This window comes from Solanum lycopersicum, chromosome 1 (genome assembly GCF_036512215.1).
Source record: "Solanum lycopersicum chromosome 1, SLM_r2.1".
Classification (NCBI taxonomy): Eukaryota; Viridiplantae; Streptophyta; class Magnoliopsida; order Solanales; family Solanaceae; genus Solanum; species Solanum lycopersicum.
Genome location: NC_090800.1, coordinates 69,336,302 through 69,363,526, shown reverse-complemented (window position 1 = coordinate 69,363,526; position 27,225 = coordinate 69,336,302). Strand labels below are relative to the sequence as shown.

The following is a 27,225-nucleotide window of genomic DNA, read 5'->3' as shown; positions in this document are numbered from 1 at the left end:
ACATTGTATGAAGTTTAATGTTTTAATTAACTCAAATGTTATAGGTCCTCTTTCGTCATGGACCAGTTTTGAGGTCTCTTCCGTTTTATGTGGAGTGGGCCATGTAGTAGCATTCTCATTATTATATTGTTAGGCATCCATCGGTCATGCGAGATATTCACTCCTACCACGAGGTTTTTCAACTGTCTACTTCTATTAACCTTTTCTACAAACATTCCATACTATCACAAAGTTTTTTCTACTATTAACCTTTCATATTTAGAAACTGTTATGAAATATATCTTTATTTTACTAATTATTTTTGTATTACCTGCATAGAAATTTGTTTATAAGGTTATTACATTATAAATTTTGTTCAAGCTAAAACTTTTTTAGAAAAGTTGTTCATTTATCAAATTATACGACAACATTAACTTATTTACTAAGTCAATATTTTTTCATTTTTCTATTTTAGACAAAAAAAAATTATAGAAGTTAAATTAAAAAAATTGTATGATTTTAAAAGAAGCATAAAAAGAGAAGATAAAAATTAATAATGCAATGATAAAACTCAATTTGTCCTTAAGAAAAATAATAGAATAAGCGTTTGTTAGCAATGAAAACCCAACTAAGAGTAGGTGAAGAATCTCGTAGGGACAGATAAAGTGCAAAGAATTCAATTCTAAACTAAGTAAAGTGACCTATAGCCCGCCCATACATACATGTCTGTACCTAAAATTCAATATTTTTATATGGTTATATTCTTAATCCCTCCTAGTAAGGATTATATTGTTTTTAACATTGTATTGCTTAAATTACATACTAATTTCAGGATGAAAAAATTTATTATGATAAGTTAGACCTTCAATCTTTCAGTTTCACAAGTATATGATAATTTCAAATAAAACAATTAATATTTTAATCTCAGATTTCAATAATTGAGCTATTTAGTATTATAAGTATTATGTGGTTTACTCGTATAATTCAGTTCGGTGTATTACTTAACACAAAATAGACATATGGATGATATCTCGCTCGCCAGTTAAGACTACGACCTTTAGTAGAAATCCTTAAGTCTCAGTACAACCTGACAACATAGGTTTTAAGGTCACCTGTCAGACCAGGACGAACACCTTAGTCCTCTTTGGACATTATCTTAGTTGATGCACATTAGATAATGTTAGTACCCTGGAAAAGTAAAAAGCAAGCTTTCAAGTGGATACAAGTTAGATTTCGTTAGCTGAAATCGAGTATGTCGATTAATAGTATCTCTCACAGTTCAGTTTCATATATTTTATGACCTTGTATTTTAGTTTACTCAGCATAGTGTTGATTGGTTACATGCTTATAATAATTACTTGGTCATTGCATCAACTAGTTTATTTAAGTTTTTATATTCAGTTCAACATCTTAGATTTATCAAGTTAAGCTTGTTAGATAATTTTTTTATCTCACATATTAAGTATATTCAAAGTACTACACACATACTCTTTTTCGCTATATTGTCTTATAATTTAGATTAATACTCTCAATATCCAACTCGCAAATAGTACGATTGTTGTTTCATCTCTACAACTGAACTTGGCGAGTCCTCATCTTTCAAGGACAAGAGTTATTATTTTTTCATTATGTTATAGTTCAAGTTAGTTGGAGGGTTGTACCAATAACTCATCTTAGTAGAAGCTTTTATACAGTCACAGGGTAGTTTTAACTTTATGATTTTGTTCAAATGAATTCTATTTTGACCACTAAGTTGTTTTGGTTTTATCTCAGTTTAGCTTATGCATTGAATATCTTCAATTATTATTTGTATGAATCATATTGTTATGCAAGATCATGCGTTAGTTTGGCCCACTTATGGTTCTATGCAACGTTTTACAACTACGGGATAGACTCGAGGCGTGACAAATTGAGAATGTGTTTGAGAAATGTTTTTTTTTAAAAAAATCAGTTAATTCATATTATCATTTTAAAAAATAAACTTCATCAAAATGAGAAAAAGAACTTATCAAATGATAATCAGAAAAAAATGGAAACATAGGGGAAAAAAGAATTTCTAGATTTATCACCAAATGAAACCGCTTAGAGCTCAAATACGAGGAATGAGGCAAACACGATACCCATTTTTCTGGATAGGAAAATCTAGGGGTGGCAAAAACCTATATAATCAAAGACGAGACTATGAAAGTTTCATGATCTAGTACATAGAAATGGCTTTCTACCTTTCATGGAGAATTTTGAGCTAGTTTTTACCTATTTAGGTCAAATACATTTTGTATGGACTGATACAATTGGACCAACCCTCTTAGTTTTTTGTTTTTGTGATTTTATTGTTGTCCTTATGGCTACTTTTAAAAGAAAAGTAAAAAAACAAGGCTCATATGAAAGGTAATATGAAAAAATTATTGTCATGTTAAACTATTTAGTTTGAATATGTATCCAATTTAAACTCTACATGCATCAATAATTTCTTATATGTATTTATTCTTTTTGTCTGATATTTCTTTGAGAAATGTTAAATATTCTTTTATTGGGGATGAAAATTTTGTATACAATTTTTGTTTTTCCATTCATATTTAAGGTTGGCAAAAAGATTATGCAAATTATGTTATGAAAGTATTCATGTCTATTTCTCCTAATTGTGTTAATTCGGTAATAAATCTTGTAAAGAGAAAGTCGAGGCAAAGTGAATGAAAAATCATAATTTCAAAGCCTTATTTAATGAAACTCAATGGAAGTCATGTTAATAAAAAAAATAGTTTTTTCAAGACCTAGGTTTAATATGTTGTAGAATATTATTTTTTTCGCCTCATACCTGAACCAATACCCAATATGAATAAATTATAACCATTAACTTAAAAATATTCTTGTCATCTATAACCCATAATGTTGATGTTGTTGCTAATTTGAAATTCGAAACAACAAACACAAACAATTGAAGTGTAGAAGAACTTGAGATATCGTTTGTATGTGGAATATAATAGTAAGGAAGAAAATAAAACAATAGGTCATGATGAAATGTAATTTAAGTTATAAGATTTTTTGTGGATAGGTGCGGTGGTTAGATGCATGAAGAACATGAGTATTTTGCTTAATAATTTGTCAAAATCATTCTGAAAGTACCCGTTAACTACACTACATCGCATTTCATAAGTATACGGATGTTTTAGAATGAGCTTGAAGTTATAAAAAATTTTAATGAGCGTGAAGGTGAAATTCAAATTATTATGATCGATGAAAATTTTAATTTAAGAGATACAAGGAAAATAAGTTTTATTATTCAAAAAGAAAATACCTTCTCATTTTACTAGAAATGATGATTGTTTTTTTTAGAGGATTTTTTTCTTCTTATTTATTAAGGTTGGTGAAAAGGTCAACAGAACTATAGGGAAATTCATGTCTATTTCGCCAAATGAAACTGATAAAACAAAACAATTTAATCAATTTATCTATTTTTATATCTTTTATTTTCCCGAACTAAGATGTATCAAAATTTATAATTAAGTAAATAAAACTGTGTCTTCTATAAATAACAATTTTTTAGATTGAATGTAAAATCATATATTTCAACATCAGAGCTGACAAAAATTACTATTCTAGAGTACTCTCACCCTATAGAAAGACTATAGCGTAGAAAGATAATATATGTGTATTATATGTTAAATTTTTTTCTTCGTGTGCTTACTTCTTTATATTCTAATATAAAATTACGTTATCATGTTTTTTTTAAAATACTAATTTACAATCGAATATGTATATGTCATGCTTTTAAATTTTTATTTGTTACCACACATCATAACTGATAAAAAACGTATTACTTATTATTATTATGTTTTTTTTCTTATTCTAAAGTACAATAAACTCATGCATTTTTGGAGTCATTTTTTTTATTGAATGATAAAAATGACTAATAAAACATTCTAGTTGCAATCACTATGTCTTTTTCTCATTTTTTAGACTAAAGTATTAATGCATTTCTTGTATTTTTCACTGAATAATAATGATGATTCTCGAGATAACAAAACATATCATACTTTTATATCTCTAATTTGTTAACACATGTTATATCTAATAATAAAACATACTACTTGCTATAATAATGTTTTTTCTTAGACTAAAGTACTCATGCATTTCTTGCTTTTTTTACAGAATAATAATGACGATTCATGGAAAAATAAAAATATTTGATTTTTGCTTCTTTAAATTGTCAACACATGTTATATTTGGTAATAAACATATTACTTGCTATAATTATATTTGTTTTATTTTTACTTACTATAAAGTATTCATGATTTACTTGGTTTATTTGTTGCTGAATGATAAAGTTTATTTTTGGAATAATAATAAATACAAATACTTTTTGGAGCTTCTAGAATGTTGAGTAAAATATTTTATGATATTTTTTTTATTTGATAAATATTTGTATAAATCTCAAAACTTAATAGTTAAGGTTGACATTTAAAGAAATATAATAAAATTCCTAGATTTTTTTATATCTAGAACCATCTATTTACTAGTATAAATATGTCTGACCTTAATCAGTTACAACTAAGCAAGTTCAAAAACGCCTTACTTATTAAAAAGTTTCTCCTGCCCTAAATCCTCATTCTCCTTTATGGATGCTTCTTTATTCACCACCCAAAACATGAAAAATTTGAAGATTGAAAAGTCTCATGTTCTTATAGCACTATTTCCAGGACAAGGCCAAATTAATCCATGTCTTCAGTTTTCCAAGCAATTAATCAATTTAGGCATTGGAGTTACTTTAACCACGAGCCTATCAGCTTTCAGTAAACTAAAATGCCTCCCAAATGTTGAAGGCTTAAGCTTTGCTCCTTTCTCTGATGGCTATGATGGACAATTCCAGTTAAGTTCAGTTGATGATTTTCATATGTTCTATTCTTCTGTAAAGTCCCATGGGTCAAAATTCATTTTCAATTTGATCCAGTCAAATGCAAAAAATGGTACCCCTTTTTCACATGTCATCTACACTATAATAATGGAATGGGTTGGTTTAGTGGCCAAAAAAATTAATATCCCATCTACATTATTTTGGATCCAACCTGCCACAGTTTTTGATGTTTACTATTATAGATTCACGGACTATTCTGATTATTTCAAAAACAATGATGCTAAGAATAAAATAATAGAGTTACCAGGATTGCCCCCACTTAGTCCCATTGATTTTCCTTCTTTTGTGTTTGATAACGTGGAGAGTTCCAATTGGGCAGTTAAGTCTATTAAGAGGCAAATTGAGATGTTGAGTAGTGAAGAAAATCCAAGAGTTCTGGTGAACACTTTTGATGCTTTGGAATTTGATGCTTTGAGAATTCTAAAGCATGTGACGATGGTGGGAATTGGGCCTTCAATCCCTTCAATATTTATTGATGATAATACTTTCCGAGCTGATATGATTGAGATTAGTTCGAAAATTTATATAGATTGGTTGAACTCAAAGGACAGGGGATCAGTTATCTACATAGCATTTGGTAGTTACTCAAAAATATCAACTCAATTGATGGAGGAGATTGGTCACGGATTGTTGAAATGTGGGAGGCCATTTCTGTGGGTGATTAGGGAAGAACAAGATGGGGATAAGATGGAGGATAAGTTGAGTTGTAAAGACGAACTTGAAAAGCAGGGGAAGATAGTGAGTTGGTGCTCGCAAGTGGAAGTTCTGAAACACCCTTCTGTTGGTTGTTTTTTAACTCACTGTGGATGGAATTCAATTTTAGAAAGCATAGCATCTAAGGTACCGATCGTGGCATGCCCACTCTGGAACGATCAAGTTTGTAATGCAAAACTCATTCAAGATATTTGGAAGAATGGTGTTAGAGTTAATGTTAGTGAAGGCGGTGTCGTGAAAAGAGATGAGTTCTATAGATGTATCACAATTGTGATGGGGGACGGTGCAGAAGGGAAAGAATTAAGAAGAAATGTCAAGAAATGGAGTGATTTAGCTAAGGAAGCTATGAAGGAAAATGGTACTTCAAGTGTTAATCTCAAGGCTTTTGCGAATGAGATTTTACTTGGTTACAATGAGTACTGAATCACTTATTAATAGATAACTTCAATAAATTAGCAAGTAATCAATAAGACTTCTTAAGAGTTTTTTTTTTCGTTTCAGAAAAAATAGTGTATTTCTTCGAAATTATTCATAATGGATTTATTTTCTTTGTTTCTGAAATACTTATATCACTTTCATTCTTACTTTACATTTTTGTTTTTTTCATTAATTTCTTATTGTTCCACTTTTAGCTATTTTAAGAAAATTATGTTAATTTTTTTTTTTTAAAAGTGTCCTTTAATTTATATATTTTTTAAAAATTTACACGTGAAACACTATTGTGCACAAACATAAAAAAAAATATTTTGTTTAATGTGTCACATCAGCACAAAAGGTGCACAAATATACTGGGGAAAAAATTAGTTCAACGGATAATAGGACCCTAATAAGTTAACAGAAAATATATTTTGCAAGATACTATTTTGAAGTGAAATGACACAAGCAACAAATTGGAGAAAATTTGAGGTATTTTCATAATTTCTCAAAAAAAAACTTAAAGGTGATAGGGTAAGTTCATTAAATTTTTATACCCCAATTACCCTTAGAAGTAAAATCACTACTCTTTAAAAGTAAAAGCACTTCTGAAGAGTACACTATAATTATTAATTTTTCGTTCACACTGCCCTAGAGGTCGCTGACCATATACTTGTACGAGGCTCCATTTATATTGTGACATATGCAAAATGTTGGGTCCTAGAAAATGACTCAAATTCATTTTTCTCTCTCTTCTTTAAACGATTTTTTTCTTTCATACCTTTTTCTTTTACTTTGTTTTCTTTGACTTTTCTTTTTAAATTAATGTTCCAAATTTCTCTACTTCCATACTTATATAATTTTATTCATGGAAAATATGAAATCCAAAAAGAAAATATTCATTTCATTTCACTAATGAATAGATCAGTTTAACTTTTATTATTTTTCTTGCTATTTAATTTTTGTGGAATTCTCAAAAATATACGATACTACAAAATTTTGATAAGGTACATCTACATAGGATCCTTAAAAAAAATAAAAAATAAATTATGCATTATCTAAAAATTTAATCATTTTAAAGAAATATGATAAATTATTTCAAACAATTTTATTTTCTTACAATATTAAAGATTTAACGATGATATATTACGATGTCTTGTTAATGTTAAATTTAAACAAAAATATAAAGTAAACTAATAAGTAAATGCAATAAAATTTGATTGTTATAAAGAGAAACACATGAATACTAACAAAGAGAACAATTTTTTTTCAATTTTGAAGAAGGTTATATATAAAATAAATACAGACCATTTATTAATAAAAATAATAGAATGAGAAAATGTTATCCTAAAAAATCAATGTTTAATCTACTTTCAAGGAACACAAAAATTATGACATATGCGTGATCAAGTTATAATTGTGTAATACAATTAGTTATGGTACTTGTCAATCTTTGATCAATTTATCTTTATATTTTTAGGGTTATTACACTATATTTATTGATAATATCTCTCATTTTAATCTCTCTTGTGATATTCATTAAACAACTGATATAACGAGACTAAATAAATTTTCTTTCGTAATTATGATCGAATGCAATTGCAGAAAAAATAGTTAAAGTTTAAAGAAATAGTCAATAGGTCACGAGTTCTAGTCTAGATTAGGTCCCAATTTTAAGTATTTTTTTTAAATAGACTCTTTGAAGCTTTTAAAATTTAAATAATTTTTAATTTCTTGGTTTTTTGGTAAATAAGATTGTAAAAGTGTATATTTGGGTCCTTTTAACAAAAATAGAAGATTTTTCATTATCATAAGTCGAATCATTATGATGAAAATATATGTAAAGGATATAGTATTATATGAGTTACGTTCCCTCACATATCATTATGATGAAAATCAGACTCTTTGAAGCTTTAAATATTTAAATTATATATATTTGAATTCTTTTCACAAAATTTGAAGATTTTTCACTATTATAAGTTGAATCATTATGATGAAAATAAATGTAAAGATATAGTATTATATGAATTACGTTCCCTCAGAAATAAAAGTCAATTTAATGTGATTATATTTGTATGATCAAGTGATAATTGTGTAATATAATTAGTTATGATACATGTCAACCTTTAATCAACTTATGTTCACATTTATTAAACTATAATTATTGATAATATATCATTTTAAATTTTCTAGTGATATTTAATAAACAACTGATATAAAGAGATTAAATAAATTTTTCTTTTGAAATTATGATCAAATGATATTACAACGCGAACGGTTAAAGCTTGAATGAATACTCTTTAGGTCACGAGTTCGAACCTATGTTAGGTCCCAATTTTAGGTATTTTTGTAAAGAAAAATATTAGACTCTTTGATGTTTTTAGAATTAAAATAATTTTAGTTTTATATTTTTTTGGTATATATGATTGTAAAAGTTTATATTTGGATTGTTGCACAAAAATTGAAACTTTTCAATTATTATAAGTCGGATTCATTATGATGAAATAAATGTAATGGATATAGTATTATATGAGTTATGCTCCCTCACAAATACAAGTCAATTGAATGTGATTTTATATGCATGATCAAGTTTTAATTGTGTAATACAATTTGTTATGTTACATGTCAACCTTTGATCAATTTATCTTCACATTTTAGGGGTTATTAGACTATATTTATTGATAATTTCTAATTTTAAATTTTCTTATGATATATAAAGAGACTAAACAAACTTTCTATAGTAGTATGAAAGAATGTTATTGCAGCGCCAATTGTTGAAGTTTAAACGAATAGTTTATAGGTCACGAATTTGAATCTAGGTAAGGTCTAAATTTTAGGTATTTTATAAAAAAAAACTCTTTGAAACTATTTGTATTTAAATAATCTTTAATTTATATTACTTTGGTAAATATGATTGTAAAAGTTTATATTTTGATTGTTTCACAAAAATTGAAGATTTTTCACTATTATAAGTCGAATCATTATGATGAAAATAAATCTAATAGATATAATATTATATGAGTTATGCTCCCTCACAAAATACAAGTCAATTTAATGTGATTATATATGTATGATCAATTATAATCGGATAATACAATTAGTTATGGTACATGTCAATCTTTGATCAATCTATCTTCACGTATTAGGGGTTATTAGAATATATTTATTGATAATATCACATTTTAAATTTCCTAGTGATATTCATTAATTAATTGATATGAAAGGGACTAAATAAATTTTCTTTCATAATTAAGAACGAATGATATTGCAACGCGAATGGTTAAAGTTTAAGCGAATAGTCTATTGGTCACGAGTTTGAATGTAGGTTATGTCTCAATTTTAGGTCTTTTTATAAAGAATTAGACTATTTGAAACATTTAGGATTTAAATCATTTTTAAATTCACTTTTTGGTAAAGAAAATTGTAAAAGTTCATATTTGGATTGTGTCACAAAAATTGAAGATTTTTCATTATTATAAGTTGAATCATTATTAGGAAAATAAATGTAATCAATATAGTATTATATGAGTTATGCTCCTTTACAAATACGAGTTAATTGAATGCAATTATATATGCATGATCGATTTTTAATTAGGTAATACAATTAGTTATGGTACATGTCAACCTTTTTTTAATTTATGATCATATTTTAGTAGTTATTAGACTATATTTATTGATAATATCTCATTCTAATTATTAGTTATATAGAATAAACAACTAATTTGAAAGAGAGTAAATACATTTGCTTTCGTAATTATGAATGAATGTTATTGCAGTGCAAATGGTTAAAGCTTAAGCGAATAGTCTATAGGTCATGAGTTTGAATCTAAGTTTAGGTCCCCAATTTTAGGTACTTTTTAGTGCTTTTTTTAAGTCTATAGGTCACGAGAATTTTTTTAGTTCAAGCGTATCGTATGCACAATCGAAATCTTCATTATTTTGGGACAACAAATTATCATCCTCATCTTACCCCAAAACAATATTCAATACTTCGTTCAATTGACTATTCGGATGCATCTTGTTAAAACTATATAAATCTAACAACGAAATAAAATCTTGAACAACTAATGAGTCAACAATATAAAATCAAAGTGATGAGTGAAGTAAAGAAGGAAAAAAAGTAAAGAGAGAGATAGTACATAAGAAAGAAAAGTCAAAAGTGGTTTCCTTTTTTGGAGGAGAAAAATAAGTGGTTTTGTAGTCAAAGGGCTATTTGGTCATTTACCCTTGTCTTGCCTATTCATACCAAAAAAAATGTCTTTCTTTTTAACAATGCTCTTAAGTTAATGTGTTTCAATGCAATTTCAGTCATAGTTCAGCAGGATTATTTATGCATAACCAAATATGTACTTATGTCATACTTTTTTAAGTTCTACGTTATATCTACTAATAGAATGTACTACTTGCTATCATTATGTTTTTTTGGTTACTTATTACTCTAAAGTACTCGCGCATTTCTTGTGTTTTTTTTGCTGAATAATAAAGTTAATTGTTGGTATAACAAAGAATTCTAGGTACTTCTTACAACTTCAAGAAAGTTTGACTAAAATATCTTTTGATATATTTTATTTAATAATATTTATATCATCTCAAAATTTAGATATTTAAGGTAGATGTTTAAAAAATATGATAATATTTTAGATTTTTTATATCTAAAACTATTTACATACTGGTGTAAGTATGCTTGACCTTAATCATCTTTCACTAAGTCAGTACAAAAATGATTACTTCATTTACAAAGGTATCCTTCCCAAAATCATCATTCTCCTTCATGAATACCTCTTTTTCACTACCCAAAATGTAAAAGATTTACAAAACAACAAAAATCTCATGTTATTATAGCACTATTCCAGGTTAAGAAAAAATTAATTAATCTCTTCCATTTTCCAAACTATTAATCAATTTACGTATTAAAGTCACTTTAACCATAAGTCTATCATGTTTCAGTAAACAAAACTCACATACGTTGAAGGATTAAGCTTTTTCCTTTCTCTGATGTCTATGATGGAAAACTCCAATTCAGCCCAATAGATGAGTTCTGTTTATTCTTTTCTTCTATAATGTCTCGTGGGTCAAAATTTATTTTCAATGAAATTCAATTAAATGGAATATTAAGGTACCCCTTTTTCACATGTCATGTGCACTATTATTATAGAACAGATTGGTTTAGTGGGAAAAACCAAATTGATCTACATTATTTTGGATCCAACCAATTACAATTTTTGATGTACTGTATAGATTCATAGATTATTCTGAATGATTCAAAAATTATTATGCTAAAGATAAAATAATAAAGTTATCGGAAATGTCATCACTTAGTTCAATTAATTTTCGCTTTTTGTGTTTGATCTTAGAGTACCAACTAACCAATTAAGTCTATGAAATGACAAATTGAAATGTTAAATATTGAAGAAAATCCAAAAGTTCTTGTGAACATTTTTATGTTTTGAAAATTATTGTCACACCCCAAGCCTACACCCTAGATGGGCCGACACTCGAAAACTATTGTTGTCCCCAAAAAAATCCTTGGCCTGGCTCAATACTCTAAGTAGAAAAGTTTACTCAACATTTCAAATAAATCAAAAGATAAGCTTGTGTAACTTACTCAAAATGTTGTAAAGGAACATTCAACTGGCCAAACAGGCAACTCACATCCTTAAGAATTTAAAACTGAAAATGGAAAAGGCGCATGAACAACTATCTACTTATCTATCTATTTATGAAGCTTCTACTAAATAAAATAGATGTCAGGACCAAACTCATAACATCCTAATAATAAAATAAAATAACTGAAAGTAAATAGGGGATCCTCCAAAAGCAAAGAGACACCAAAAATCTCTAGAACTAAACTGGATCAATGAAATGCTGGATGCTGATCCTCGTTACCTATATCTACATCATAAAAGATGCAAGCCAAATGGTGTCAGTACATGAAATGTACAATCATGCGAGGGGAATCTAAACATGACATATTGTTGAGCATAACTGTAGAAACAACTTACCTCTCAACTTAACCTCAACTCAATTAAATATAAAGGAATTACAGTATTTCAATATAAAGAAAAAATATTGAAATGCTAGATGGTAACTCAATGTATTTGTAAATACATTATAACTCGGTTTGTATGCAAAACTACAAAGTAAACTTTATTTGGGAGATTCTCTAACCGATAATCATCACTATGAGCTATGTGATGATACATCGTCTAGCCCATGCTGCCAGAAATGTTACATACTTTGTCGGGTTATAGAACTCCTAAAATAAGTAAATCCACTAGCCAATGCTAGAAAACAAAAAGGAATCGTCTATAAAGTAATGACCCTTTCTACCCATGTTGGCTATATGATTTATGGGGGCTTTGAGTTGTTAGAACTACCCCTCCCCATATCGGTGCTCAATACTACTCCCAAAACATAACTAGCTCATTGTGTTTCAAAGAAAACATTTCCTCATCCTCAACTTTCAGATTATTAATCAAAAGTTTTCTCTAAAAAGAGATAATACTTAAAACTACTCATAAACGCTTCTAAAAATCGGTGTTTCCTTTCTTCTTAAATGTGTAAACATTTTATCTTGGTAATACTTAGTTTCCATATATAATTCTAAAGTAAATGAACTCAATTCTGGTAACGACCTGTTAGTCGTTTTGAGCAGTAGAATTTATTTCTGGTAATAACTGTCAGGGTCAACGGATCCCACGACGGACCGTCATGGGCACGACGGACCGTCGAGGGGGTCTCGTTCCAAAACACTTAGATTCAAAAAATTTGGGTACTGAGAACAACTCTCTGAACTTCGCGACGACATGGTAGGACGGACCGTCGTGGGCACGACGGACCGTCACAGACCCTTTAATGAAATTTAGTCTCTGAACTTTGTAACGGAAGCAGCAGGACGGACCGTCGCAGGCATGACGGGCCGTCACAGGCTGCGTAACCCTGACTAGGTCGGATTTCTGTTAAAAATTTTAAGGGGCGTTTTGGACTATTCCTGCTTATAATTTTAAAGTTAGTGGGTTAATGTTAATAATTCAATTACTTGGGGATTAAAGGTGATAACCTTGAAATAAATAGTGGATTACTTTTACCATCTTTTATACTTAATTATATGGTAATTAGGGTAAAAGAAAAAGAGTTTGAATAAGGAAAAATAGAAAGAACAAAAGAGAGGGAGGAACGAGCGAGAGAAGAGAGAACAAAAAGGAAAGCAAAGACCTTGAGGAGTAGTTTGCGTGATCACGAATTCATCGGTGGAGGTAGGTTATGGTTTATGCTACTTCATAGTAAACTCTTAATAGCGAATGATATGTATTGGGTAGTATTGTAAAGTCTTCTACATGCTTAATTGTATGCTTGCATGAGGTGATTATGTAATTGTAATGGGTTGGAAAGATGAGGTTGTGAAGCTTAAACCTAAAACCCTCTCTGTTAATGATGAGACCTTGGTATAAAAGAAGGCTTGATGAACTAAAAGAATGAGGTTAATGGATCGGGTGTCACGTACCGACACCAGGATAGTAGTAGTGGATCGGGTGCCACGTTCCGACACCAGGATAGTAATAGTGGATCGGGTGCCACGTTCCGACACCAGGATAGTAATAGTGGATCGAGTGTCATGTTCCGACACCAGGATAGTAATAATGGATCAGGTGTCACGTTTCGAGTCCAGGATAGTAGTAATGGATCGGGTGTCACGTTCCGACACCAGGATAGTAGTAGTGGATCGGGTGTCACGTTCCGACACCAGGATGGTAATAGAGGATCGAGTGTCACTTTCCGACACCAGGATAGTAGTAGAGGATCGGAGTGTCACGTTCCGACACCAGGATAGTAAAAAGAGTGAATCTTGAATCATGTTAATATACTCAATTTAAAGAACCTATTTTCCCAAATGAGTATGGTGTGGAGGCGTGAGTCCTCATAGATGCGCTTGGGTTGTGGCCAATGGTTATGGTATTTGTTGTTGTTATCTGTTAATTATTCTAGTTGATTTTATGTTATTATCTGATATATATTGTTTTCTATTTTTAGTTGGCCGATGATACCTACTCAGTACTTGTGCTTTGTACTGACCCCTACTTGTATGTTTCTTTCTTTGTTAATTGTGAAGTGCAGCAAACGTGCCATCTACTTCGACTCAACCGCAACTCTAGACAGACTTCAGCATAATCAGATTTCAGGGTGAGCTATTGTTCCTAGCTCGGACTGGATTCTTTCTTTCATGTCTTGATGTCTTGAAGTTCGGACATGGACCATCTCTTTTACTTATTTTAGCTTCTTAGATACTCTTAGATTTAGTAATTTGAGGATAGATGTTCTTGTGATGATGACTTCCAGATTATGGGGATAATGATAAGTTTTGAGTTTTAGAAGTTAATTATTGATTTCGTTAATGAGTTTTAAGTCTTCCGCATTATATTTTGTTTATTATGGTTGAAATGTTAGGGTTTAAATTGGTTGGTTCGCTCACATAGGAGGGTAAGTGTGGGTGCCACTCACGGCTCGTTTTGGGTCGTGACAAACTTGGTATCAGAGCATTAAGTTCGTTGGTCTCATCACACAAGAACGAGTCTAGTAGAGTTTTGAGGAACGGTAGGGGAACGCCTTTACTTTTCTTTGAGAGGCTATAAGACTTTAGGAAAATTCCATTCTTTCCTTCTTTCGTGCTATTACTTGGATCCAATTGGTATCTACAAATTGGTATCTGACCATCTTCACTCTATTTCGCAGATGGTTCGAACTAAAGCAACAACCGCGCCAACACCAGCACCGGCAAGACAAGATGCGTCTGAACCAGCCACTGAGGCTGTAGCTCGAAGAGGAGCAGTGGCAAGAGGCCGTGGTAGAGGTCACGGGAGGACGTCCTCTAGAGGAAGAGGACAAGCACCTGGCCCAGCTAGTACTAGGGCGGTGGCTCCTCCACCGACTGAGGAAGTATTAAGAGAGGGTGAGGAAGGGGAGAATGAACAAGTGCATAGTGAGGAATTACCCCTCCCCCCAACCTACCCCAGAGATGATTAATCAGGTTCTTGCTTATCTTAGCGGGTTATCTGATCAAGGCCAGACACCTCCAGTGTTTTCTGCACCAGCGCCTCAGGTTTCGGGAGTACAACATGCAGCTGTTGTGGATCCCCGCATGGATGTCTCATTGGAAATAGGCACATTTCCTCGATTGACTACAGCGCCTATAATGACAAGTGATCAGCACGAACTCTTCAGTAAGTTCTTGAAATTGAAACCTCCAGTCTTCAAGGGTGCTGAATCTGAGGATGCCTGTGATTTTCTGGTTGATTGTCATGAGTTGCTACATAAGATGGTCATAGTGGAACGATTCGGTGTTGAGTTTTTAACCTATCAGTTTCAGGGAAATACCAAAATGTGGTGGCGATCGTATGTTGAGTGTCAACCAGCACAGGCCCCACCTATGACTTGGGCATCATTCTCTAGCTTGTTTATGGAGAAGTATATACCCCGGACTTTGAGGGATAGGAGGAGAGATGAGTTCCTGAGCCTAGAGCAAGGCAGGATGTCGGTTACTGCGTATGAGGCTAAGTTTCGTGCATTATCTAGGTATGCCACCCAGCTTTGCTTCAGTCCACAAGAGCTGATTCGTCGTTTTATGAAGGGATTGAGGTCAGATTTGCAGATTCCAGTCTTACAGGTATCTACTGCAGCAAAATCCTTTCAAGAAGTGGTAGACATTGTGATAGAAGTGGAGGGAGTGAAGCCAGATGACTTCACCATGGCATCAGCAACTAAAAAGTTTTGTAAGGGAGGTGAATTTGGTGAGTCTTACTCCAGAGGGCAGAGTTCAGGAGGTTATCCAGCCCGACCTATTCAGTCTTCACTACAGGCTGTAGTTGGGGGTCCACCGCAGACCGGTCAATATTTCTCTGAGTTTGGAGGTTATCCCCAGACTCCGTTGTTCTCACAGAGACCTATGCTTGAACCCAAAGAGTGTTATGAATATGGGGAAATTGGACGTATTAAGAGATATTGTCCAAAACAGAGTTACAGACCCCCAATAGTCAGAGGTAGAGGTGGTCATGGAAGAGGCCGTCATTTTGGAGGACGTGGTGGTCAAGGTAATGGTGGTCACCAAACCAACCGGGGTGGCGGGCAAGCCGGAGCGACTTCAGCACAACATGGTAGGGGCAACGGACAGACAGGTGATAGGGCCCATTGTTATGCTTTCCCTGGGAGGTCTGAAGTGGAGACATCTGATACTGTTATCACAGGTAATCTTTTGGTTTGTGATTGCATGGCTTCTGTATTATTTGATCCTGGATCCACATTTTCATATGTATCTTCCTCATTTGCTACTGGTCTTAATTTACATTGTGAATTGCTTGACATGCCTATTCGTGTTTCTACTCCGGTGGGTGAGTCTGTGATAGTTGAAAAGGTGTATAGGTCTTGTCTTGTGACTTTTATGGGGAGCAATACTCATGTAAACTTGGTTATCTTAGAAATGGTTGATTTCGATGTAATTCTGGGTATGACTTGGCTTTCTCCAAACTTTGCAATCTTAGATTGTAATACCAAAACTGTGACATTGGCCAAGCCTGGGACAGATCCGTTGGTGTGGGAGGGTCACTATACTCCCACTCCAGTTAGTATCATCTCTTTTCTTCGTGCTAAGAGAATGGTTAGTAAGGGTTGTTTAGCTTTCTTGGCACACCTCAGGGATGATACTACCCAAGTACGTTCAATTGAGTCGGTTTCGATAGTTCGTGAGTTTTTGGATGTGTTTCCTGCAGACCTTCTTGGTATGCCACCAGATAGAGATATTGATTTCTGTATTGATCTGGAGCTGGGTACTCGCCCCATTTCCATACCCCCTTATAGGATGGCTCCCTCTGAGTTAAGAGAGTTAAAGGTCCAACTTCAAGAGTTGTTAAGCAAAGGCTTTATTAGACCAAGTGCATCCCCTTGGGGTGCTCCTGTTTTGTTTGTAAAGAAGAAGGATGGAAGTTTTCGGATGTGCATTGACTACAGACAACTGAATAAGGTAACTATTAAGAACAAGTATCCTCTTTCTCGCATCGATGATTCATTCGATCAGTTACAAGGTGCTTGTACCTTCTCAAAAATTGATTTGAGATCTGGTTATCATCAATTGAAAATACGGGCAACGGATGTGCCCAAGACTGCTTTTCGGACCAGGTATGGGCATTACGAGTTCTTAGTAATGTCTTTTGAGCTTACGAATGCCCCTGCTGCGTTCATGAGCTTGATGAACGGAATCTTTAAGCCATATCTAGATCTCTTTGTCATTGCATTCATTGATGATATACTAGTATACTCAAAGAGCAAGAAAGAACATGAGGAGCACTTGAGAATGGTATTGGAAGTGTTGAGGGAGAAAAAGCTTTATGCAAAATTCTCTAAGTGTGAGTTTTGGCTAGATTCAGTGTCCTTCTTGGGGCATGTGGTTTCTAAGGATGGAGTGATGGTGGATCTTTCTAAGATCGAAGCAGTGAAGATTTGGGTAAGACCTACTAATGTTACAGAGGTAAGGATCTTCGTTGGTTTTGCTAGCTACTACCGTCGATTTGTGAAGGGATTTTCTTCTATTGCTTCCCAATTGACAAACTTGACTAAGCAGAGTTTTCCATTTGTATGGTCGGACGAGTGTGAAGAAAGCTTTTAGAAACTCAAGACCTTGTTGACTATTGCACCAATTCTTACCCTGCCAGTGGAAGGTAAGAATTTCATTGTTTATTGTGATGCATCCTATTCGGGTTTGGGTGCAGTGCTAATGCAAGAGAAGAATGTAATTGCTTATGATTCGAGTCAATTAAAGGTGCATGAACGTAATTATCCGACCCATGATTTGGAGTTGGCTGTGGTAGTGTTTGCATTAAAGCAATGGAGACATTATCTATATGGGGTTAAATGTGAAGTCTATACGGATCATCGTAGTTTACAGTATGTCTTTACTCAGAAAGATTTGAATTTGAGACAGAAGAGATGGATGGAACTACTGAAGGACTATGATAACACTATCTTGTATCATCCGGGAAAAGCTAATGTTGTGGCAAATGCTTTAAGTAGAAAGGCAGGGAGCATAGAAAGTCTAGCCCACTTGCAGGTTTCTAGACGCCCGTTGGCTAGAGAGGTTCAGACTCTGGCTAATGACTTTATGAGGCTAGAAGTAAATGAGAAGGGAGGATTTTTGGCCTGTGTGGAGGCAAGATCTTCCTTTCTTGAAAAAATATTAAAGTAAAGCAGTTTACTGATGAGAAACTGATCCGGATCCGAGATAAGGTGTTGCGAGGAGAGACTAAAGAAGTAAAAATCGATGAGGAAGGTGTTTTGAGAATTAAGGGAAGGGTATGTGTATCCTGCGTCGATGATTTGATTCACACTATTCTTACAGAGGCTCATAGTTCAAGGTATTCTATACATCCTGGTGCAACCAAGATGTATCGTGATCTAAAGCAACATTTTTGGTGGAGTAGGATGAAGCGTGACATTGTTGATTTTGTTGCTCAATGCCCGAATTGTCAGCAGGTAAAGTATGAGCACCAGAGGCCTGGAGAGACACTTCAGAGAATGCCCATTCCTGAATGGAAGTGGGAGAGAATTGCAATGGACTTCGTGGTTGGTCTTCCAAAGACAATGGGTAAGTATGACTCCATTTGGGTAATTGTTGATAGATTAACTAAGTCTTCTCATTTCATTCCAATCAAGGTGACTTATAATGCAGAGAAGTTAGCCAAACTCTACATCTCAGAAATTGTTCGATTGCATGGAGTTCCACTCTCCATTATATCAGATAGGGGTACGCAGTTTACTTCTAGGTTTTGGAAAACATTGCATGCTAAATTAGGTACTAGATTGGATCTTAGTACTGCATTTCACCCTCAGACTGATGGCCAGTCTGAGCGAACGATTCAGGTTTTGGAGTATATGCTTCGTGCATGTGTGATAGAGCTTGGTGGTCATTGGGATAAATTCTTACCTTAGCATAGTTCTCATACAACAATAGCTATCACTCAAGTATTAATATGGCCCCATTTGAGGCACTGTATGGGAGAAGATGTAGGTCTCCCATTGGGTGGTTTGATGCATTTGAGGTTAGACCTTGGGGTACTGACCTTCTGAGGGAATCGCTAGATAAAGTGAAATGCATTCAAGAAAAGCTTTTAGCGTCTCAAAGTAGACAGAAAGAATATGCAGATCGAAAGGTTAGATACTTGGAGTTTATGGAGGGTGAGCAAGTTTTGCTAAAGGTCTCACCCATGAAAGGGGTGATGCGGTTTGGTAAGCGAGGTAAGCTTAGTCTGAGGTATATTGGTCCATTTGAAGTTCTGAAGCGCGTGGGGGAGGTAGCGTATGAATTAGCCTTGCCCTCAGGACTGTCAGGAGTGCACCCGGTATTTCATGTGTCTATGTTGAAAAGATACCATGGGGATGGAAACTACATCATTCGTTGGGATTCAGTTCTTCTTGATGAGAATTTGTCTTATGAGGAGGAGCCTGTTGCTATCTTAGATAGAGAAGTACGCAAGCTGAGGTCAAGGGAGATTGCATCCATCAAGGTTCAATGGAAGAATCGACCAATTGAAGAGTCCACTTAGGAGAAAGAGGCTGATATGCAAAAAAAATACCCACACCTGTTTACAGATTCAGGTACTTCTTTTTTCCCTTGTTTTTCTTCTTGTGATCATTCGAGGACGAACGATGGGTAAATTGGTATCTATTGTAACGACCTATTAATCGTTTTGAGTAGTAGAGTTTATTTCTGGTAATAACTGTCTAGGTCAACGGATCCCACGATGGACCGTCATAGGCACGATGGACCATCGAGGGGGTCTCGTTCCAAAACACTTAGATTCAAAAAATTTGGGTACTGAGAACAACTCTCTGAACTTCGCCATGACATGGTAGGACGGACTGTCGTGGGCATGACGGACCGTCACAGACCCTTTAATAAAATTTAGTCTCTGAACTTTGTGACGGAAGCAGCAGGATGGACCGTCGCAGGCACGACGGGCCGTCACAGGCTGCGTAACCCTGACTGGGTCAGATTTCTGTTAAAAGTTTTATGGGGCATTTTGGACTATTCCTGCTTATAATTTTAAAGCTAGTGGGTTAATGTTAATAATTCAATTACTTGGGGGTTAAAGGTGATAACCTTGAAATAAATAGTGGGTTACTTTTACCATCTTTTATACTTAATTATATGGTAATTAGGGTAAAAGAAAAAGAGTTTGAATAAGGAAAAGTAGAAAGAATAGAAGAGAGGGACGAACGAGCGAGAGAAGAGAGAACGAAGAGGAAAGCAAAGACCTTGAGGAGTAGCTTGCCTGATCACGAATTCTTCGGTGGAGGTAGGTTATGATTTATGCTATTTCATAGTAAACTCTTAATTAGCGAATGATATGTATTGGGTAGTATTGTAAAGTCTTCTATATGCTTAATTGTATGGTTGTATGAGGTGATTATGTAATTGTAATGGGTTGGAAAGATGAGGTTGTGAAGCTTAAACCTAAAACCCTCTCTGTTAATGATGAGGCCTTGGTATAAAAGAAGGCTTGATGAACTAAAAGAATGAGGTTAATGGATCGGGTATCACGTACCGACACCAGGATAGTAGTAGTGGATCGGGTGTCACGTTCCGACACCAGGATAGTAATAGTGGACCGGGTGTCACGTTCCGACACCAGGATAGTAATAGTGGATCGGTTGTCACGTTCCGACACCAGGAGAGTAATAATGGATCGGGTGTCACGTTCCGACTCCAAGATAGTAGTAATGGATCGGGTGTCACGTTCTGACACCAAGATAGTAGTAGTGGATCGAGTGTCACGTTCCGACACCAAGATAGTAATAGAGGATCGGGTGTCATGTTCCGACACCAGGATAGTAGTAGAGGATTGGACTGTCACGTTTCGACACCAGAATAGTAAAAAGAGTGAATCTTGAATCATGTTAATATACTCAATTTAAAGAACCTATTTTCCCAAATGAGTATGGTGTGGAGGCGTGAGTCCTCATAGATGCGCTTGGGTTGTGGCCAATTGTTATGGTACTTATTGTTGTTATCTATTGAGTATTGTAGTTGATTTTATGTTATTATCTGATATATATTGTTTTCTATTTTTAGTTGGCCGATGATACCTACTCAGTACTTGTGCCTTGTACTGACCCCTACTTGTATGTTTCTTTCTTTGTTAATTGTGGAGTGCAGCAAACGTGCCATCGACTTCGACTCAACGGCAACTCTAGCCAGACTTCAGCATAATCAGATTTTAGGGTGAGCTATTGTTCCTAGCTCGGACTGGATTCTTTCTTTCACATCTTGATGTCTTGAAGTTCAAACATGGACCATCTCTTTTACTTATTTTAGCTTCTTAGATACTCTTAGATTTAGTAATTTGAGGATAGATGTTCTTGTGATGATGACTTCCAGATTTTGGGGATAATGATAAGTTTTGAGTTTTAGAAGTTAATTATTGATTTCGTTAATGAGTTTTAAGTCTTCCGCATTATATTATTTTTATTATGGTCGAAATGTTGGGGTTTAGAATGGTTGGTTCGCTCACATAGGAGGGTAAGTGTGGGTGCCACTCACGGCTCATTCTGGGTCGTGACAACTCTACTATTACTCAAACTCAAATGTTCAAGTCTTAAAACAAGTTTTAAAGCTTTGTAAAAGACTTCTTAAAATGACTCTAAAAACTCTTTAGACTTATCTCTTAACTCTACCTTGAATTTGAATATGAATTCAAGGTTATGATTGGAATGATTTCTAGATGTTTAAAAGTAGTTTAGAGTAGTAAGAATCAATTAGAAAATCTAGGTACAACTCGAGGGAACGTACAGGTAAGAAGAATAAAAGGGTATGGGACTTGGCGACCCAAGCACAATTAATGGTGTGGGGAGCAAGCCCCTAAACTACAATAGGTGGGTTGTGTGCATTGAATGGCACGGTGTGCCAGGTACCTAGCTACATAAAAACCATGGGGTGCACTGAGTGGCGCGATTCCACATGCCTCTGTCCAGAAATTGATAAATTTTCTTGCTTCATTTACATGCCTAACTCCTCTAGATACGAACAATTCTTCTCAAAATCTTATGGATTATTAGACCCAAGGTATTGTCCATTGGTCATGCATTGGCTAAATTTTCTGCAGTTCTGGGGGTTGTTAAAGGTGGCCCAACATGGACCCCACCTACAGCCCGTGGGTGGCAACCGTGGGTTTCACTTGCAACTTCTGAAAATCTACTGGTTAGTCTATTTTCGCATACGGGTGTTTTAGTTTAGCATATGATTTGAACATTAATTGAGTGGGGAAAAAATTGCAAGGCCTAGTGGGAAAAATGAAAAGACTAGAATACCTTTTTATCTCCCACACTTCAGTTTCATATATTTTATGACCTTGTATTTTCGCTTACCCAGCACAATGTTGATTGGATACATACTCATAATAATTACTTGGTCATTGCAATAACTAGTTTATTTCAATTTTTATATTCAGTTAAGCATCTTAGATTTATCATGTTTAACTTGTTAGATTATTGTTTCCATCTCACATATTAAGTATATCCAAAGTACTATACACATACTCGTTTTTGCTATATTTTCTTATAATTTAGATTCATACTCTCAGTATTCAACTCGCAAATAGTACGATTGTTGTATCATCTCAACAACTGAGCTTGGTGAGCCGTCACCTTTCAAGGACAAGAGCTATTATTTTTTCATTATGTTAATCTTTCAATTTTAGATAGTTAGAATTAGTTGGAGGGCTATACCAGTAACTCATCTAAGTAGAGGTGTTCAGACAGTCATACGGTAGTTTTAACTTGATGATTTTAATTAAATGAATTCTATGGTGAATACTAAGTTGTTTTGGATTTATCTCAGTTTAGCTCATGCATTAGTTATCTTCAGTTATTATTTATATGAATCATGTTGTTATGCAAGACCATGCGTTAGTTTGGGCCCCTTGTGGTTCTAAGCACCATTTTACCACTACGGGATAGTCTTGAGTCGTAACAAACTGAGAGTGTGTTTGAGAAAATGCTTTTTTTTTAAAAATCATTTAATTCATATTATCATTTTAGAAAAATAAACTTCATCAAAATGAGAAAAATAACTTATCAAATGATAATCGGAAAAAAATGGAAACAAAAGGAAAAAAATAATTTCAAGATTTATCTCCAAATGAAATCACTTAGAGCTCAAACACGAGGAATGCGGCAAACAAGATACCCAGTTTGCTAGAAATGAAAACCTATGGTGGCAAAAACTTATATAATCAGAGACGAGACTATGAAAGTGTCCTGATCTAGTACATAGAAATGGCTTTCTACCTTCCATGGAGAATTTTGAGCTAATTTTTACCTATTTAGCTTAAATACATTTTGTATGGACTAATCCGATTGGACCAACCCTCTTAGTTTTTTTGTTTTTGTGACTGTATTGTTGTCCTTGTGGCTACTATTAAATTAAACAAAAAACAAGGCTCATATGAAAGATAATATGAAAAAATTATTGTCATGTTAAACTATTTAATTTGAAAATATATACAATTTAAACTCTACATCACGTCAATAATTTTTATATATATTTATCCTTTTATCTTGTATTTCTTGGAGAAATGTTAAATATTCTTTTATTAGGGATGAAATTCTGTAGACAAATTATGTTATAAAAATATTCATGTCAATTTCTCCTAATGGAATAATTCAGTATATTTCTTTTATTGTTACTTGCTATAAAGTATTCATGAATTACTTGTTTTATTTGTTGCTGAATCATAAAGTTTATTTTTGGAATAATAATAATACAGATACTTTTTGAAGCTTCTAGAAAGTTTGAGTAAAATATCTTTCAATAATCTTTTATTTGATAAATATTTATATAAATCTCATAATTTAATAGTTAAGGTAGACATATAAAAAATATAACAAAATTTCTAGATTTTTTTTATATTTTGAACCATCTATCTATTTACTTGTATAAACATGTCTGACCTTAATAAGTTGTAACGAAGCAAGTTCAAAAAAACACCTTATTTATTAAAAAAAATTTCCTACCCAAAATTCTCATTCTCCTTCATGGATACATCTTTTTTCACCACCCAAAACATGAAAATTTTGAAGAATGAAAAGTCTCATGTTCTTATAGCACTATTCCCATGCCAAAGCCAAATTAATCCATATCTTCAGTTTTCCAAGCAATTAAGCAATTTAGGCATTGGAATCACTTTAACCGCGAGCCTATCAGCTTTCAGTAAAATAAAAAAACTTCCAAATGTTGAAGGCTTAAGCTTTGCTCCTTTCTCTGATGGCTATGATGACAAGTTTTAGTTAAGTTCAATTAATGATTTCACATATTTTATTCTTCTATAAAGTCGCGTGGATCAAAAAGAGTGATGCTAAGGATAAAATAATAGAGTTATCAAGATTGCCCCCACTTAGTCCCATTGATTTTACTTCTTTTCTGTTTGATAACGTAGAGAGATCCAATTTGGCAGTTAAGTCTATAAAGAGGCAAATTGAGATGTTGAGTAGTGAAGAAAATCCAAGAGTTCTGGAGAACACTTTTGATTCTTTGGAATCTAATGATTTTGAGAATTCTGAAGCATGTGACTATGGTGGGAATCGGGCCTTCAATCCCTTCAATATTTATTGATGATAATACTTTCCGAGCTGATATGATTGAGATTAGTTCGAATAATTATATGGATTGGTTGAACTCAAAGGACAAGGAATGAATTATCTACATAGCATTTGATAGTTACTCCGAAATATCAATTCAATTGATGGAGGATATTGGTCACGGATTGCTGAAATGTGGGAGGATATTCTTGTGGGTGATTAGGCAAGGACAAGGAGGGGTTAAGATGGAGGACAATTTGAGTTTAAAAGACTAACCTGAAAAGCAGGAGAAGATACTTAGTTGGTGCTCGTAAGTGGAAGTTCTAAAACACCCTTCTATTGGTTGTGTTTTGACTTACTATGAATGGATTTCAATTTTAGAGAGCATTGCATCTATGTTACCTATCGTGCCATGGCCACTCTGGAATAATCAAATTTGTAATGCAAAACTCATTCAAGATATTTGGAAGAATGGTGTTAGAGTTAATATTAGTGAAGGCGGTGTCGTAAAAGAGATGAGTTCAATAGATGTATCACGATTGTGATGGGGGATGGTGAAGAAGGGAAAGATTTAAGAAGAAATGTCAAGAATTGGAGTGATTTAGCTAAGGAAGCTATGAAGGAAAATAGTACTGTGAATCTCAAGACTTTTGGGAATGAGATTTTACTTGATCATAATGAGTACTAAATCACTTATGAATAGATGACTTCAATAATATAGCAAGTAATCAATAAGACTTTTTAAGAGCTTTTTTTTCGATTCAGAAAAAATAGTGTATTTCTTCGAAATTATTCATAATGGATGTATTTTCTTTGTTTCTGAAATACTTATATTAATTTCTTTCTTACGTTAAATTTTTATTTTTTTATTGATAACATTGTTCCACTTTTAGTCTTTTTAAGAAAATTATGTTAATTTATTTTTTCAAAAAAGTGCCCTTTAATTTTTATATTTTTTTAAATTTTACACTCATGACAGATTATGTGCACAAACATAAAAAAATTTAATTGGTTTAAGGTGTCACGTCAGCAAAAAAAGTGCACGTATATAACAAAAAAATTAGTTCAATAGATAATAGGAGCCTAATAAGTTAACATAAAATATATTTGGCAAGACACTATTTGGACGTGAAATGACACAAGCATCAAATTTCATATAATTTGAGGTATTTTCGTAATTTCTCTAAAAATCTAAGGGTGATTAGGTAAGTTCATTAATTTTGTATACCCCAATTACCATCAAAAGTAAAATTACTACTCTTTAAAAGTAAAACCACTTTTGAAAAGTAGCATATAATTATTACTTTTTTGTTCACACTGTCCAAGAGGTGGCTGACCATATACATGTGCGAAGTTCCATTTATATTGTGTCATGTGCAAGTATTGGGTACCATTTAAGAAAACAACCCAAATTCATTTCTCTCTCTCTTATTTAACGATTTTTTCTCTTTCTTACTTTTTTTTTACTTCTTTTTCTTTGACTTTTCTTTTCAAATTAATGTATCAAATTTCTCTACTTCCATACTTGTATAGTTTTATTCAAAGAAAATATGAAATCCAAAAAGAAAATATTCATTCTATTTCTAACATTTTAATATTATTTTTTATCTTAAAATTAATTATTTATATTACTAAAAATAATTAGATAAAATTATATCTTAATTTACGAAATATAATTAATTAAATTTTTAATAACACTTTTTATCTTCTTTTAAGTGTAAATAAATTTTATAAATTTTAAAAAAGATTAAATTTTAATTAGTAAACTATTATTTTATTTATGATTCTTACAAACTTTGTAAAAAAAAGGCATAAATTTTGGTACTAATTTCAAAAAGAAAATATAAAGGAAAGAGAAATAATGTTCTTGATCAACAATTACATAAATTTTGATAATAATTTCATGAAATAAAAAAAAGCATCCATAAATACCTGTACAAATACATATTATTTCTGTCAATTTATATGATATATATTATTCTTTAATTCAAGCTAGGTGAAAATTTTCATCACTTTAACTTTTTTCGTCTATATAGGATTCTTAAAAAAAACAAATGATGCATTATCTAAGAATTTAATTATTTTAAAGAAATATGAAAAATTATTTCCAACGATTTTATTATTTTCTTACAATTTTAAAGATTTAACGACGATATATTAAGACGTCTTGTTAATATTTGATTTAAACAAGAATAATCAATAAAATTACGAGTAATATCAATAAAAAAAAGCACTATCAACATTATCAAAATAAAATTACAAATAAAACTATAAAGTAAATGCAATAAAATTTTATTATCATAAAACAAACACATGAATACTAACAAAGAAGAATTTTTTTTTCAATTTTGAAGAAGGTTATATATAAAATCATTACAGACCATTTATTAAAAAAAATAATAGAATGAAAAAATTTATCCTAAAAAATCAACGTCTATTCTTTTTTCAACGAACACAAAAGTAATGATATTTGCATAATCAAGTTATAATTCTGTAACACAATTTGCTATGGTACATGTCAATCTTTGATCAATTTATTTTAACATTTTAAGGGTTATTAAACTATATTTATTGATAACATCTCATTT

General features: G+C 32.7%; 1 protein-coding gene and 1 pseudogene across 1 annotated transcript; both read left to right on the top strand.

The window, feature by feature from the left end:
* The first annotated feature begins 4,573 nt into the window (after nucleotides 1–4,573).
* LOC101263752 (UDP-glycosyltransferase 75C1-like) lies at nucleotides 4,574–6,071 on the top strand. The gene has a single exon (XM_004229275.5). The coding sequence runs from the start codon at nucleotides 4,595–4,597 to the stop codon at nucleotides 6,026–6,028; it is 1,434 nt and encodes a 477-aa protein (XP_004229323.3). The 5' UTR covers nucleotides 4,574–4,594; the 3' UTR covers nucleotides 6,029–6,071.
* A 4,628-nt stretch (nucleotides 6,072–10,699) lies between these two features.
* On the top strand, nucleotides 10,700–25,325 carry LOC101264061 (UDP-glycosyltransferase 75C1-like; annotated as a pseudogene).
* Nucleotides 25,326–27,225: the final 1,900 nt, after the last annotated feature.